General features: G+C 36.0%; 4 protein-coding genes across 6 annotated transcripts; 2 read left to right on the top strand and 2 right to left on the bottom strand.

Moving 5' to 3' along the window:
- Nucleotides 1-418: 418 nt before the first annotated feature.
- On the bottom strand, nt 419-1,025 carry LOC18019811. Its single transcript, XM_006402397.2, has one exon. The coding sequence runs from the start codon at nt 988-990 to the stop codon at nt 577-579; it is 414 nt and encodes a 137-aa protein (XP_006402460.2). The 5' UTR covers nt 991-1,025; the 3' UTR covers nt 419-576.
- A 1,756-nt stretch (nt 1,026-2,781) lies between these two features.
- LOC18019812 (tubulin gamma-1 chain) lies at nt 2,782-6,041 on the top strand. Its single transcript, XM_006402398.2, has 11 exons — nt 2,782-3,216; nt 3,556-3,756; nt 3,855-3,966; nt 4,132-4,532; nt 4,697-4,750; nt 4,827-4,931; nt 5,047-5,121; nt 5,212-5,256; nt 5,355-5,483; nt 5,595-5,699; nt 5,799-6,041. The coding sequence occupies exons 1-11, from the start codon at nt 3,088-3,090 to the stop codon at nt 5,865-5,867; spliced, it is 1,425 nt and encodes a 474-aa protein (XP_006402461.1). The 5' UTR covers nt 2,782-3,087; the 3' UTR covers nt 5,868-6,041.
- Nucleotides 6,042-9,155: 3,114 nt separating this feature from the next.
- Nucleotides 9,156-10,435, bottom strand: LOC18019813 (ethylene-responsive transcription factor CRF6). The gene has a single exon (XM_006402399.2). It carries the CDS (start codon nt 10,299-10,301, stop codon nt 9,366-9,368), a length of 936 nt encoding a protein of 311 aa, XP_006402462.2. The 5' UTR covers nt 10,302-10,435; the 3' UTR covers nt 9,156-9,365.
- A 1,952-nt stretch (nt 10,436-12,387) lies between these two features.
- LOC18019814 (exosome complex component RRP41 homolog) lies at nt 12,388-14,332 on the top strand. 3 transcript variants are annotated; one of them, XM_006402400.2, is made up of 11 exons: nt 12,388-12,465; nt 12,558-12,663; nt 12,746-12,792; nt 12,884-12,944; nt 13,026-13,064; nt 13,154-13,218; nt 13,304-13,382; nt 13,538-13,574; nt 13,648-13,850; nt 13,948-14,037; nt 14,134-14,332. In XM_006402400.2, exons 2-11 carry the CDS (start codon nt 12,610-12,612, stop codon nt 14,182-14,184), a joined length of 726 nt encoding a protein of 241 aa, XP_006402463.1. In that variant the 5' UTR covers nt 12,388-12,465; nt 12,558-12,609; the 3' UTR covers nt 14,185-14,332. The 3 variants fall into 3 exon arrangements, with proteins under 3 accessions (XP_006402463.1, XP_024012889.1, XP_024012890.1); XM_024157121.1 differs by having other exon boundaries at nt 12,413-12,465; nt 12,584-12,663; XM_024157122.1 differs by having other exon boundaries at nt 12,413-12,465; nt 12,588-12,663.
- Nucleotides 14,333-14,363: the final 31 nt, after the last annotated feature.

Below are 14,363 nucleotides of genomic sequence, written 5' to 3' on the forward strand. Positions count from 1 at the left end.
TATTCACTTGTTTTTTGTTCTATCAAGTTCACATTTGTCTTCTGTCTGCCTTTAAATTCGAATATATATTTTTAATAATATATTAAAAATTCATACGCTGATAATTCAAATCATTTCCTTTTAGAAAAAATTAAATAATTAATTATATATATTTTACCAAAAGGATTCATGATCATTAAGAACAAAAAAAACATTACTCGGGAGTTGGGAGGATGGTGATAAATGTGTAGAAGGTTTTTTTTTTCGTCTCATTGATTGTCTTAAGTTTTATGATCAACACGAAGTGCTGACATGTTCAACTGTTTCTACTTTCTACCGTTCCATTGTCATATTTAACGACTAAACGTGTATTGCATGTTAGTCCACATTTCACTCTATATGCCTATATGTTCCAATACATCATGAAGATAATCTCAGTATATTTTGAAATGCAACTAATATGCGTTTAATCAAATGAATAAAGAAAATACAGATCCCACTTCTCATTACATGTTATTGGATTAAAAATTAAATCAAGAAACAACAGTCATTATTATTTTCATAACGAAAGGAGACAAGAATCACATCTTCGGCGAACTAGATCGATCTTGTTGTAGGAATCCTTATCCCAGAGAGAATCCGACAAAACATCTTCTTCTTCTTCTTCTCGTAACCATCGATGACACGATCGGTGTTTTTCTTTCTTTTCCACCATTTGGTCCGAAAAACACCGCAAAATAATTTACCAGCCATCGAATCAGAGGAGCAGCACAGATCCACGACGGTGCTGGCCACGCGATTCTCATTTGCCCCCAAATCGGACGGCGTCCGAGAACAGCACACTTTAGCGGCGCCGGGGAGAGAAGGGAGAGACATGAAATGGCGTTCGATGATGTGAGTGAGAGAGACGAGCTCGTAGGAATCGTAGAGTGGACTTCCACAATCCCATAGGACTATACGATCATTATGATCATCGACCATCTTCTTAGTTTTCTCCGTGGAGTTTTTCATGAATGGTGTGTGTGTGTATGTCTAAGTGTGTTTCTCGATGTAGATTTCTGACACTGTGAGTGTGTCTTTTATTTAAAGTGTTTAAGGTTTTTGTTTTCTTCCTCTAGTTTTTGTTTTTGGTCGTATGGTCTCGTAACATCCAAGCTGGCGAGATTTGTTTCTTTTTTTGATGATTAATTACTCTCTTCTTTTTGTTCACAGCATCGACGATAAGAGCCAAAGTTATTAACCAAATTTGAATTAGTGGAATTGACAACAAATGTTTTCCATTTATATTAAAATTCCCCGTAGCAGAATGAACAAGAGTTACAGGCTCTTTAGTCTTTCCAGACCCAAGAGAAAGAATAAAAATTTGAGAAACGGGAGAAATATTCACGTGAATGTAACTAATTAAGTCTATAACAATTACTTCAACATTCAAGTGTTTTTTTCGTATTTTTTTTTTCTTAACGTCTCAAAGCATGTTTTCTTTATTCTTCTCAGCATTACTAATTTCAACTTTTTTTCGTTTTCATTCACCAAATTTCTGAAACAGTTACGTATGCATTTATTTGATACCAAATCTGTAAATCTTCAGTTATATCACACATCTTTTATCTCTGTCTCCCTCCCTCTTGATTTTTCATACCCAAATGGATGTCAAATGGCGTAAAAGAAGTAACATAAAATATTTGAAGACTCAGAAAAAATTATTGACTACCATAACAAAGAGGCAAAGACAACAGATTAGATAAGCAAGGCCGCTAGGACAAAAAAATCGGTTATTTTAGGGCTAAAGAAGAGAGTCCTAAGCAAAGCAATACATTTGTTCATTACATAAAGTGCTTTACAAAGGTTTTTTGGGGTCCATTAAAGTTACTAAATCGAACCAAATTTTACTATTTGAGCATAAAGAAAATACATTTTTGCAAGGTCTACAAACTTTTAGAAATTAGTTAATGTAAATAATAGATTTTTGAAACTTTGAAATCGTATTTGAATTTGAAGTTTGATCCGGTGACACTAAATAACACAACTTTTCAAAAAAAAAACAATCAACTTTAAACAATATAGATACTATATTTTGTCTTGGAGTAGGTTAATTAGTTATAGCAGAATGACTACGTCTAAAAATTCCTTCTATACGGAGTCGTGCCGTTATCTTAATACCGGACGAGATTCACAACAAAATGTTTCCGTTGAAATTTTACTAAATCATTGCTGACCACTCGATCGACACATGATCCAACGACTTACATTACTTGCAGCAACAAGGGCATATACTGATATACATATGGTTCAACGGCTATGGACTCTGGTGCTACTGTCGATACCAAACAGCGGAGTATAAATAAAGTTGCTCGGCCTTAAGGATTAAGCCTCAAAATCCTCTTCTTTCACAAGCAGATATGTTATTCCGTGGCTAAGTCTTTGTTTCAGGTTGTCCCGTCGATAGTGATTGTGTTTGTGACATACGAGAGAGATTATGGAGTAGTTGAATTCAGAAAGAAGAATAAGAGAGTTCACATGTTGTCTTAATCTTAGATTAAGCTTCTGATTTAAGTTTTGCACCAATAAGTACTTACACTAATTAATGACTCGGAGCAAATAAAACACTCATTACACTCGGAGCAAATAAACTTTAGTTAGCCAATGTTAGAAAGTAATTCATTGACAAATGCAAAATTCTCTTTTAAGGAGTTAATGGGCCGTAAAAATAAACAAAAACGGGCCGAAAGTAGGTCAAAATGTGTGGGACTTGGGAAGAAAAACACTCAGTGCAAGTTAGCAGCAGAGAGACTGTAGTGTGTTGACACGGCTATGCCGAGAGATCTCTCCACACGCCGAGCCAGATTCAGTTTTTGCTAAGTAAATTTTGGGATTCTTCTCCTCACGAATTTTTGTTTTTTAGTTATACGTAAATTTTCTTTTTTAATAATCTTTCCTCTTCACTCGACTTTTAAAAAGGCATCCGCGCCAGAGCTAATTTTAATCATTTCATCTCCTTTATCAAATATCATCCCTTCTTCTTCACAGTCTCCAAAACCCTAGTTTTTTTTTTGCCTTCTTCGCAATAACTTTCGGAAGTATAGAGAGAGAGAGAGAGAGAGGTAGAAGATGCCGAGGGAGATTATTACGCTGCAAGTGGGACAATGTGGGAACCAGATCGGGATGGAGTTCTGGAAACAGCTTTGCCTCGAGCACGGTATCAGCAAAGATGGTATTCTCGAGGACTTCGCTACTCAGGTCCTTCCTTCCTTCTTCTTCTTCTTTTTTATTGAACTAAGGATTTGTACTGTATACTGGATTTTTAGGTTATTTATGTGAATCAATTGCTTCGATATCGTTTCTAGATTTCTATTAAAGGTTTTATCTTATCAATAATTGAATACCGTGGCGGGTGCAATTTGGTTTGTTGGTCTCACAGAATCATTTCTGATTTTGTTTTGTTTCGTCTTAAGTTTTGGATTTCCCTCATTTCTTCTTGCTTAATTGTTATAAGTTTTTACAAGATCGACTTGCTGAGAAAATCAATAAAGGTTTTTGATTGATAAGAGAGTGGGTTTTGCGTGTGAAAATGTGTAGGGAGGTGATAGAAAAGATGTGTTTTTTTACCAAGCGGATGACCAGCACTATATTCCACGAGCTCTTCTGATTGATTTGGAGCCCAGAGTTATCAATGGCATTCAGAATGGGGAATATCGGAATCTTTATAATCATGAGAACATCTTCGTTTCCGACCATGGTGGTGGTGCTGGAAATAACTGGGCCAGTGGATATCACCAGGTTCCCTTTTTACTCTCTCATACTTTTTCGAATCTGCAGTTTTCTTTTCAATCAGATCAGTCTTCTTCCTGTTTCTTTACTTGCTATATTTTGACCAGGGGAAGGGTGTTGAAGAGGAAATTATGGACATGATTGATCGAGAAGCTGATGGAAGTGACAGCCTTGAGGGATTTGTTCTTTGCCACTCTATTGCTGGAGGAACTGGCTCAGGTTTCTCTCTTTACTATTTCACCTTTAAGGACCTTCCTCCATAGTCTGCAATACATTTGCTTAATGATAATGTGATTTTGCATTTCTGAGTTTACCTTATCAGGTTTTTTTATCCACTGCTTCTTCTACTGTGATTGACTTTTCTTTTTCTGATTTCGCATCAAGGTATGGGCTCTTATTTATTGGAGACTTTGAATGATCGCTATAGCAAGAAGTTGGTTCAGACGTACAGTGTATTCCCCAATCAGATGGAAACAAGTGATGTTGTTGTCCAGCCGTACAACTCACTCTTGACACTGAAGCGGCTTACCTTAAATGCTGATTGTGTTGTTGTCCTTGACAACACTGCATTGAATAGAATTGCTGTTGAGCGTCTACATCTTACGAATCCTACCTTTGCTCAAACGAATTCGTTAGTGTCAACTGTGATGTCTGCTAGCACTACCACATTGCGTTATCCAGGATACATGAATAATGACTTGGTCGGCTTGCTTGCATCTTTGATCCCAACACCGAGGTGTCACTTCCTCATGACAGGATATACTCCGTTGACTGTCGAGCGCCAGGTGAGATATCTCACTTGTTTAATAATTGAGACCATCAATCCTTTTATGGGAGGCTACCATTGTATCTTGAACGCTGACTCTATATGTGATGTATTGCATTTTTAAAGCCACATAAGTGTGCAATGTTCCATTTTATTGGTTTCATTCTCTCTTTTTTTTGGCAGGCAAATGTCATTCGTAAAACTACCGTGCTGGATGTTATGAGAAGGCTTCTACAGGTGAGCTGTTTGGTTTTTCCATCCTTTTTTTTGAAACTCGAATCAGATGTTTTTCCTAAAATGAATGTATTTGCAGACAAAAAATATCATGGTGTCGTCTTATGCTAGAAATAAAGAAGCTAGTCAGGCAAAGTACATATCAATATTGAATATAATTCAAGGAGAAGTCGATCCCACTCAGGTACTATTTCTGTAGCACTGAGTAATTTTCTTGTCAACATATTGAGGATAAATCGATTAATTCTTTCTTGTTGATGTCATCTGCTCTGTTTGTTTCTCTACTTGATTGATACTAGGTGCATGAGAGTTTGCAGAGGATACGAGAAAGAAAGCTTGTTAACTTCATTGAGTGGGGACCTGCAAGCATACAGGTTCCAACCAAACTGTGTCTGCAAACAGTTATTGCTTTTGGCTTGACCATGAACTTGATCACAGTTTTTTCCATCTCTTATTTTCGACAGGTTGCACTTTCCAAGAAGTCCCCATATGTTCAAACTGCCCATAGGGTAATCTTACATTGCTCTGTATATATATTAGGCTGCAAGTACTTGCTTTAAGAGATAGGACTAAGACTCTTACTTTGATGGTGTATCTGATATTTCAGGTCAGTGGTCTAATGTTAGCAAGCCACACTAGTATCAGGCACCTTTTCAGCAAATGTTTGAGCCAGTATGAGAAACTGAGGAAGAAGCAAGCTTTTCTTGACAATTACCGAAAGTTTCCCATGTTTGCTGTAAGTAGACCGCTTAGATGTCCTGCCTTTGTTTTGGAATATGTTTAGTGCACCACAGCTTTTGACTAGTAAATGGTGAAATCATGAGAATATATGTCACGATATGTACAGGACAATGATCTTTCAGAGTTTGATGAATCAAGGGACATAATTGAGAGTTTGGTAGATGAGTACAAGGCCTGTGAATCTCCAGATTACATCAAATGGGGAATGGAGGTATGTAAAATAGCCACAGTATACTAAGCTTTGCCCATCTATAGTCATAGTTATGGAGGAACGTGAAACGATAATTGTATCTGTGTGTGTCTCTCTCAGGACCCTGAACAGCTTCTAACTGGTGAAGGCAATGCTTCAGGAGTTGTGGATCCTAAGTTGGCGTTCTGAATATCCAGAGTATTCGTGATGTTTCACTATGATTGTATTATTTCAGATGATCCCTAGAGTTTTTTGGTTTTTTTTTTACTAATGGTCAGGATAGTTTCGGCTATGGTTTGTAGATATTTATGATATATCTCCATTAGAATCCATAAGATGTGACAAAATAAAATTTTAACATGATGGAGAATGGTGTGGCTACTACCTCAATTCTCCACCTTGCTATTTCTAATCTCTATAACGCACTCGTAATAATCATACACTGATATTGTGAGAAAATGAGAACACTGTGGTACACCATTACGCAGTGACCTAATGATTAATGATTTTCTTTTCATCCTCTGACTCATTCTTTATGCATTTGGATCACTCGTTGGTTTCAAGTAGATTTCACTTTCGAAATATAAACCATTTGAGTAAATCTTATTCGTTTGACTCATTTCTTGTCTTAAATACCTTTCGATCCTAGAGTTAATTACTTGCGTTCAATTGTTTTTCGATTTCACATTTCTAAAATCAATATGATAACCAGTTGACCAAAAAAAAAAGAGAAAAAAAGGATTTCTACTTGAACACGAAAGAAGACCAACCTAGCAACATTGTTCTTTGTTTATACTTTTTAGTCTTTTATTATTGACCCGATTTCAAACATAAATAGAGAAAGAGTGACATATATTTTGTTTTGTTGCAATTTCATATTATTCTGCTTTTTGACCTAAAACAAAAAGGAAACAAAGAGTGGAATAAACGGCATGAACTTTGTAAAGGCGTCTTGAGAGGGTTGAAAGAGATCTTATTGGGGCCCTTAGTAGATTAGATTTGTAGGCCAATGGCCAACTTGCTTCACCTCTCATTCTCTTGTGGCCCAATCGTTGACCAGTTCGTGTTCACTATATGGGCTTAAACCCTCTATTTCCTTTTGGTTTACTCATTAAGATTTAATAATTAGTAGTTTCAGAGGATTACAAAATAAATAATTAAGAGACTAGGATTCTGAATCGATTAACCAAACCAACCCGATAGAAAACCGAATCGAGGTCGACTTCAGTTTCTCAAAAATTGTATGCACCGAAAATTCAAACAAACAAAACTCCAAGAAAGTCGTATAAATCGATTCAAACTTAACTTGGACTGGTTTTATTATTATTTTAATTAAAATAGAAAGATTAAACCAGATTAAAGCTTAATATATTTTTGGTCAGATCTTTAAATTATAGATGCTGGCTTATCTACATTGTACACCTCTCATTCGAAATCTCAAAAGTTTATAACAGTAAATCCTCTCGAACAAATATCCACCCAATTTGAATTGAAGTGTAGAACTATAATTGGCTAAACTTTGAATTTTGTATCAGTATTTCCTTGTATTTCTTGAATCTTGTTCCTTTTTTCATATGGTCGGTCCAAGCTGCATGCATTAAATGCTCCAATGCTTTACATGTGTGTTGCAAGTGGTTCTGAGTATGTGCATCTCTAGGTTTTTTTTTTTTTTTTGCATATTCTTTGGGATTCCGCTTGTCTACTTGTAAAATTTGTAATCATGTACTCTAACCAATAATAAATGAATTCGCAGAAGATTAATTCGCAACTCATAGGATAATCGATATAAAATTCACTATAGTCGCTGTCATTTAGTGGTTTAATTTCTCCTTTATTTTTATTTTGGCGGGTAGTAATTAGTACTTACTTGTGTAAGTTGTAATTCTACTTTCATCGTTTGTAATAGAACAAATAAGCATATGTAAATTTTTCTATTTCCGCGCCATTTGCATTTCTATTGTTTCAAGAATGTATATTGAAATGGAAGCTTCTGAATGGTTAGGAAGCTTTCATGGTTTCCCGTTGGAAAAGCCAAACTCCGAGGTCCAATTTTTAAATGGTGCAGAATAGAAATTTATCTAATTGGTCAAAATCTTGACCTCGGAAAGACCAAAACTGGTTTATTTATTGGTGTGTTGATGATTTATTAATAGTGATAGGAAACAGTCAACAAATAATACCACCAATTTTTTTTTCTTTTTGAACATAATATACCGCCAATTAATATGGAAAAAATATAAACCAACTCTATATATAAAGGGGAAAAAGAGTGAAAATAGGAACTACGATCAAACATTATCTTATCATTTGTTTAATTAATACTACTAATCAAAGATAATATATATGTTCAAACTTTTCATCATGAGACTCGTTATATAAGAAAAAAAATAACATTGCTAACTTTCTTTTCTAATACTTTGTTATGATGGAGTCTTTGTTAGGACAAACGGATATTAATTCCTAAATAGTTTTGTTGTAAAATGGATATGTTTGAAAGTATGTTGTGAATAGTTTTAATTAAATGAAATTTTTGTTTATTAAAATGGCCGTAAACCCAAAGTTCTTTTTAAACCTTTGTCCCAGCATTTGGACGGACCATGGTACAAAATAGAAAGAAGTCATTTACTTAGAAGACAACACACTTGTCCTTCCAAATTGATATATACCAAACTCCATTAGTCCATTGTCTAATTCTTCACGTAGACCTCGACCGAGTTTTGATAGAATGCAAATGTATATATATATATATATATACGATTATTGTATCTAATAGATAAAAAGAAAAAGAAAAGCGACAAGTACTTTGGTTATCTTTTTATGGCGAGTTTGAAAATGTGAAGGATGTTTTTATGAGTGGAGACACAATTGGTAGGGCTAATATAGGATTCATTGGTTTGGTTCTTCACATGAATGGGCTTTAATACTTAAGTGGAAAACAACAGCAGACACGAGAACATGTCTCTCGGCGATACCTTGAATCCTCACTTCACACCACACCCTCTCAAATCTCTAATTAGGATAAATCATATGACATTTAGTGTTTTTATTTTTTTACCCCCTTAACCATGTGTGGTTGGCTTAACCGGTTTGGAAGTGTGTTGTCACAAATCTACAATGCTACCGAACCGAGTTTAAATATTCCACATGTTAAGTTTGGAAAGGGATAACTTACGTTTGTAGATAAGGTAGAAATATATTATGCTATTTTCGAATATGACTTTGCAATTTAAACTTATGTCTGGAAGGAAAATTTTGATTAAAAAAGCGTAATCTTTTATTTAAAATTAATTACAATTTAACAGCTTTTAATTCCATATGTTTTGAAAAATCTTCTGACTGCTCATATATTTATTTAGATAATGGGGTAGTACTCTAAATTTTGAAAAGATAATTATTTATCCTGAGAGTCATTTGTTACATAATTCTATTAGAGATTCATGAGAAACAAACAACAAATGAAAAGAAAGGGATCTACATTTAATCCATATTTATATAGAAAATTAGACATTATAGACAAAAATCGTATATACTGCTTCCTCATGTTGACACACTCTCAGAGAGTAAGCAAATAACGAAATTGCAGTCTCTAAAACGGGCCAAAACATTCATAATTAAACACTGACATTTTATCTTAACTTAATACTCCTATATTATTATTTACACATCAAGATGCATCCGCGTCAGATTTTAATTAGGCTCGAAGAAATTGTTGACGTCCCATAGGGAAGAATCAAAATCTTCGTTCAAATTGAAAGAGAAATCTTCGGGATCATTCTCTTCTTTCGGAATCTCCATGTTTGAGAACGGTTGATGGATCTCAATTTCATCCAGAAACAACGGGTCAGGAGCGATTTCGCAATCCCAGAAATATTCGCCGGCGAGACATAAATCCGGCAACGAATACGAATCCGGAAACAAGCTCTCCTTCGATTCTTCAACGACGGTCGACTTTGTCTCCGGCGATAGCTCGATTGGTTCATTCTCCAGCTCTGTTCTATACTCTGCTTCCTCGTTGACGTTGAATCGAAGAACAGAGGTCGGAGAGTGGAGGCTCTGGCGAGAATCTTTCCCGGAATCGCAGCTGGAAACCGTCGTTAGATCGATAACCGGCTTCTTATCCGGCGGCGGAGGAGGAGTTAGAAAATTCGTCTGTGCGTTATGACCTTTGATATCAATCGCAGCTCGATCGTAAACCAAAGCAGCTTCCTCCGCCGTGAGGAAAGTCCCTAGCCAAACCCGAGAACCTTTCGACGGATCCCGAATCTCCGCCGCGAATTTTCCCCACGGCCTCTGTCTCACGCCTCTGTACTTCCTTGGGTTCGCTGACGCTGACACGTCATCATTTCTTGCACCGCCGCCTTTCTCCACCTTGTATCGGTTTTTCCTCACGGCGGACGAGGATTGGGCTTCGCCGAATCTTATCTCCTCCACAAAACGTTTAACTCTCGGGGCAACCGTGACGTCATCGTCGTCGCTGGAAGAGTCAGTGGCGAAAGGGTCTGTATAAGTGATTCGGACCACTCGTGGAGAGCCGTTAGATGGCTTAGCTGGCACAGATGTGACCGTACGATGCTCTGTGAACTTGACTCTTCTATTTCGTCTCTCCATCTCTCGCTCTCTCATGGGTTACTAGAGAGAGACAGAGAGAGAGTTATTCAGATTTTTTTTCTGTTTTCACTGTTTGAGTTGCAGAGAGAGAGAGAGAGAGAAAGAGAAGAGTCAAAAGGCTAAAGGAGTATCGCCGTTTCGTAGGAACAGCCTCTTTAAATATTACTAACTCATGAGTATTTATTGTTTCCATATATCTTTTTACTTTTATGGCGATTTTCATTTAACGTAATTTTCGAAAATTTAAATGATTATTAATTATTTTGTCTTTTTGTTTAACTGTAAAGGGAAATTAATGCGTGTTCAAACATACCCGTATGATATAATTCCCAATCAAAAGGAATACTAAACTGCTTTTTTTAAGCAAATGATTCAATTTTGTTTTTTTTATTAACATCGATTCAATTTTATTATTTCACATGAAACTACAATTAAATATGGTAAAGGTAAATAAACTGTTTAAGACTTTAATTTCATTTAAAATAGCTCTAATTGAAACTATATATATATATACATCAAAGATTAAAAGCTAACCGAAAGGAATCTTATGTAAACCGTAAACATATTTAGACTTTGTTAGCGAGATTAATGAGGAGAGGTGAGGCGGTTCGTGGCGGCCATTGGGATTCAAAACGGCTTTCCGCATCTCAGATTGAGACGTTAGATTTCGGACACGTGTTAGTTACCGTACGGAAAGTAGAGCCATTGTCCTACTCTAATAGCTTGGTCTCCAAGCAAATTTACTCTCTCCCACGCGGACTCACCTGTACGTATACCTCACGCTCCAACGAGTGGGACCCCCACCCTGATATGAGATTGGTCACGAGGATGTCACGTCGGACCCACAATGAATTGTGTAACTAATGGGAATGAATCTAATGATGTCTTTGAAAGAGTCATATAATTTCTTGTTTATTGGATAATGTTTAGTATAATTTTTGTTGTTTTGGAAAATTATGATCTTTAGCTTGGAGACCAAGCGACTACCTCCCGCTGACTTTCAAATGTCTCTTATCAGTAACCAGGACAAGGTAACTAAATTAGATTTCTTTAGTATTATTTTTGTTTGCTGAGATTTGACTAGATATTGGTCAGGAACAAAATAAGTAGAAGATTAGCAAATTCACAAGATTCTACAAGTTTGTACAGTAAACTATCAAATGTTGAAACCACCAACAACGAGTTCACTTGTGTGATCTTGATCTTCAAGAACTTGTTTGTGACTTCAAAGCTTTGTAACTTGGGATTAGTCTTGTAACGATATAATATGGTCTATGGAACAATAAATTGCATGACACTCGTTAGGACTTATGACCATGAGTGTAGTAGGTGCTAGGTAGAAAGTTATGTCTCGAATTGTCTAATCTCGGTTTGTATGCTTTTAGATACATATATACAAAAAAAACACATTACTTATTCCATCATCTCCTCCGTCACGAGCCCGTCATTTTCATATGCATCACCACTTTGCATTTCATTCTCTGTAGTGCACACGTAAATCCCGACACGTCGATACTAACTATCATTTTATTTGAATTGATTCATAGATAATAAGACATGATAAAATAAATATTAGAGTCAAAAGAGGAAAAAACATAAACTTTACATCAGCTTAGCTCGTACAATGAAATAGAGTACTCTTGGTTTTCTTTTTCTTTTTTTTTTTTAATTAGGATTTGTTGCCGGACCACGTTGAGTTCAATGCTCATTGGATATAGGATTTTTTGCTGCTTTTTTTTGTTTATCAAATACAAGAAGTAAAACAATTTTTCTTTATTTTAAAGTTCGGGCTTCAATTCGAATTAAGTTGTGTGCAGAATATTTCTTTGATCTTTAGCATTTGCAGATAAAGCGAGAGGTTCTAACCAATTTGTTTGACTATGTTCGGATATGTGAACATTTCAGCATCATGATAATCTTCATTAATTCTTTTTAGCCATACACAATTTCTTTAAACACAGGCAGGAATGTAGCCACGGCTACAAGCCAAACGGTGCTTATTACTGCTTAATTAGCTCCCAAACTATCTATGTAATTGTTCTTTTACTCTTATACCCTTAAAACTTCTACTAAATCACAAAAACACACAACAAAAAGCCCTAATTTGTTTTTGGATTCTTTTTCTCGTCGACGCCGTCCATAAACCCCCGACGTATCGCCGCCGCAAATTTCGGCCGAGGTATATCTCACCTCTTTCTTTCAGATTTTTGTTTTGGGTTCTCTGCTTTGGAAAAAATAAAGTATTGAACTTGTTCTGTCTCTTTCTGTCAGTGCTCTCATCATTGATATCTCTTTAGTTAGATAGTTCTGGGAATTCACAACAATGGAGTACGTAAACCCTGAAGGTCTTCGATTAGATGGTCGCCGATTCAATGAAGTATGTTTGCGTCTCTAATACTTGTTTTTGTTGGTCTTCACAAGTTAATTTCTCTATTCCTAATGCTTTAAATAAATCACAGATGAGACAAATCGTAGCTGAAATTGGAGTGGTTTCTAAGGCTGACGGGTAAACTCAACTTCTTCCTCTTGTCTTTTTCATCTCTCTTCTACTTTGGCACTTATGTGAATAAAAATCCGAACTTTGTTTTCTTTTCTAGTTCTGCTGTTTTCGAGATGGGTAATACGAAAGTAATTGCAGCTGTTTATGGCCCTAGAGAGGTATTGTATCAGTATCAGTCAGTGAGTTAAGCTAATTGAGTTTAATTTTCTGTGTCTAACTGTGTATCTGTGCTCCTCCAGATTCAAAACAAGAGCCAAAAAAAGAATGATCATGCATTGGTATGTATATGTTTTGATCTTTTTTCGGTATTCTTCTTGGCAAAAATGCTCTGTGAAATCTGAATAGCTTGTGGTTTATTCATATGTAGGTGCTGTGTGAGTATAGTATGGCTCATTTTAGTACTGGTGATCGTAGAAGACAGAAGAACGACAGGTTACATTTTCTATATTATCTAAAAAGGTTCTCAATTGTTCTTGCATAAATCATAAAGTATTGAATTGCTGTTCATTATGGTCAGGCGATCAACAGAGCTATCGCTTGTCATCCGTCAAACAATGGAAGCGTGCATATCAACGGAATTGATGCCTCATTCTCAGGTATACAATTTACTCTCCAGTGAAATTAAAATTAAAATCGAGATCAAGATATTCAAGAAAGAATGAATTGTCAATGTCCATTGCTCGACTCTGTACGTTTTCGATAGATCTCTTTCTTTTGACTTGCTTCTTGATGGATTGTCTCTATTATGCAGATTGACATTTTCCTTCAGGTTCTACAAGCTGACGGAGGTACTGTTCTGCAAACGAGCTCTCAAACTTTTTAATCTTTGGATCCGTCATTGATGATATGTTCTGTAATCAGGAACAAGATCAGCTTGTATCAATGCTGCGACTCTAGCTCTAGCGGACGCTGGAATTCCGATGCGTGATCTTGCTGTTTCCTGTAGCGCTGGATACTTGAACAGTACTCCACTTCTTGACCTGAACTATCTTGAAGACAGCGCTGGAGGAGCGGATGTAACCGTCGGCATTCTACCTAAATTAGACAAAGTGACACTCCTTCAGGTTCTTCTTCTTCTTCTTCTTCTTCTCTCCATATCACATTTCTCTACATTCACAAATCATATGATTCTTGACTTGTATGTATTGGCTTAAAATGTAGATGGACGCAAAGTTACCGATGGAAACGTTTGAAACGGTGTTTGCGTTGGCTTCTGAAGGTTGTAAGGCGATTGCAGAGAGAATACGCGAGGTAAACAATATGGTTCTGAATCATTCTAGGATTTCGTTTTTCCACCATTGAAGAGCATTCTAAATCTTTTGGTTCTATATTTTTTTTATTTTGAAGGTACTTCTTGAAAACACCAAACAGCTAGAGTATCGTCGAGGATCTGCATAAACTTCAGAGCTAGAGAAAAAAATCGAAAATATCCAAGATTTTACTCAATGAGCTGGTTAAATTTTGCTGTTAATGTTTGAAGTTTAACGATCAGCAATCAGGATTTCTCCAAAACTTAAAGTTAGTAATACAAAGTTATGCTATCCTTGATTAACATTTTTAATTATTCAAATCGTTTG

The sequence above is a fragment of the Eutrema salsugineum genome, unplaced genomic scaffold, assembly GCF_000478725.1.
Source record: "Eutrema salsugineum unplaced genomic scaffold, Eutsalg1_0 scaffold_19, whole genome shotgun sequence".
In the NCBI taxonomy this organism is placed as follows: Eukaryota; Viridiplantae; Streptophyta; class Magnoliopsida; order Brassicales; family Brassicaceae; genus Eutrema; species Eutrema salsugineum.

Coding starts and splice junctions, on each gene's coding strand:
- LOC18019812 (XM_006402398.2), top strand. CDS start 3,088: ATGCCGAGGGAGATTATTACGCTGCAAGTGGGACAATGTGGGAACCAG. Junction 3,217..3,555: donor TCGAGGACTTCGCTACTCAG/GTCCTTCCTTCC, acceptor GAAAATGTGTAG/GGAGGTGATAGAAAAGATGT. Junction 5,122..5,211: donor GGGGACCTGCAAGCATACAG/GTTCCAACCAAA, acceptor TATTTTCGACAG/GTTGCACTTTCCAAGAAGTC.
- LOC18019811 (XM_006402397.2), bottom strand. CDS start 990: ATGAAAAACTCCACGGAGAAAACTAAGAAGATGGTCGATGATCATAAT.
- LOC18019814 (XM_006402400.2), top strand. CDS start 12,610: ATGGAGTACGTAAACCCTGAAGGTCTTCGATTAGATGGTCGCCGATTC. Junction 13,851..13,947: donor ACAAAGTGACACTCCTTCAG/GTTCTTCTTCTT, acceptor CTTAAAATGTAG/ATGGACGCAAAGTTACCGAT. Junction 14,038..14,133: donor TTGCAGAGAGAATACGCGAG/GTAAACAATATG, acceptor TTTATTTTGAAG/GTACTTCTTGAAAACACCAA.
- LOC18019813 (XM_006402399.2), bottom strand. CDS start 10,301: ATGAGAGAGCGAGAGATGGAGAGACGAAATAGAAGAGTCAAGTTCACA.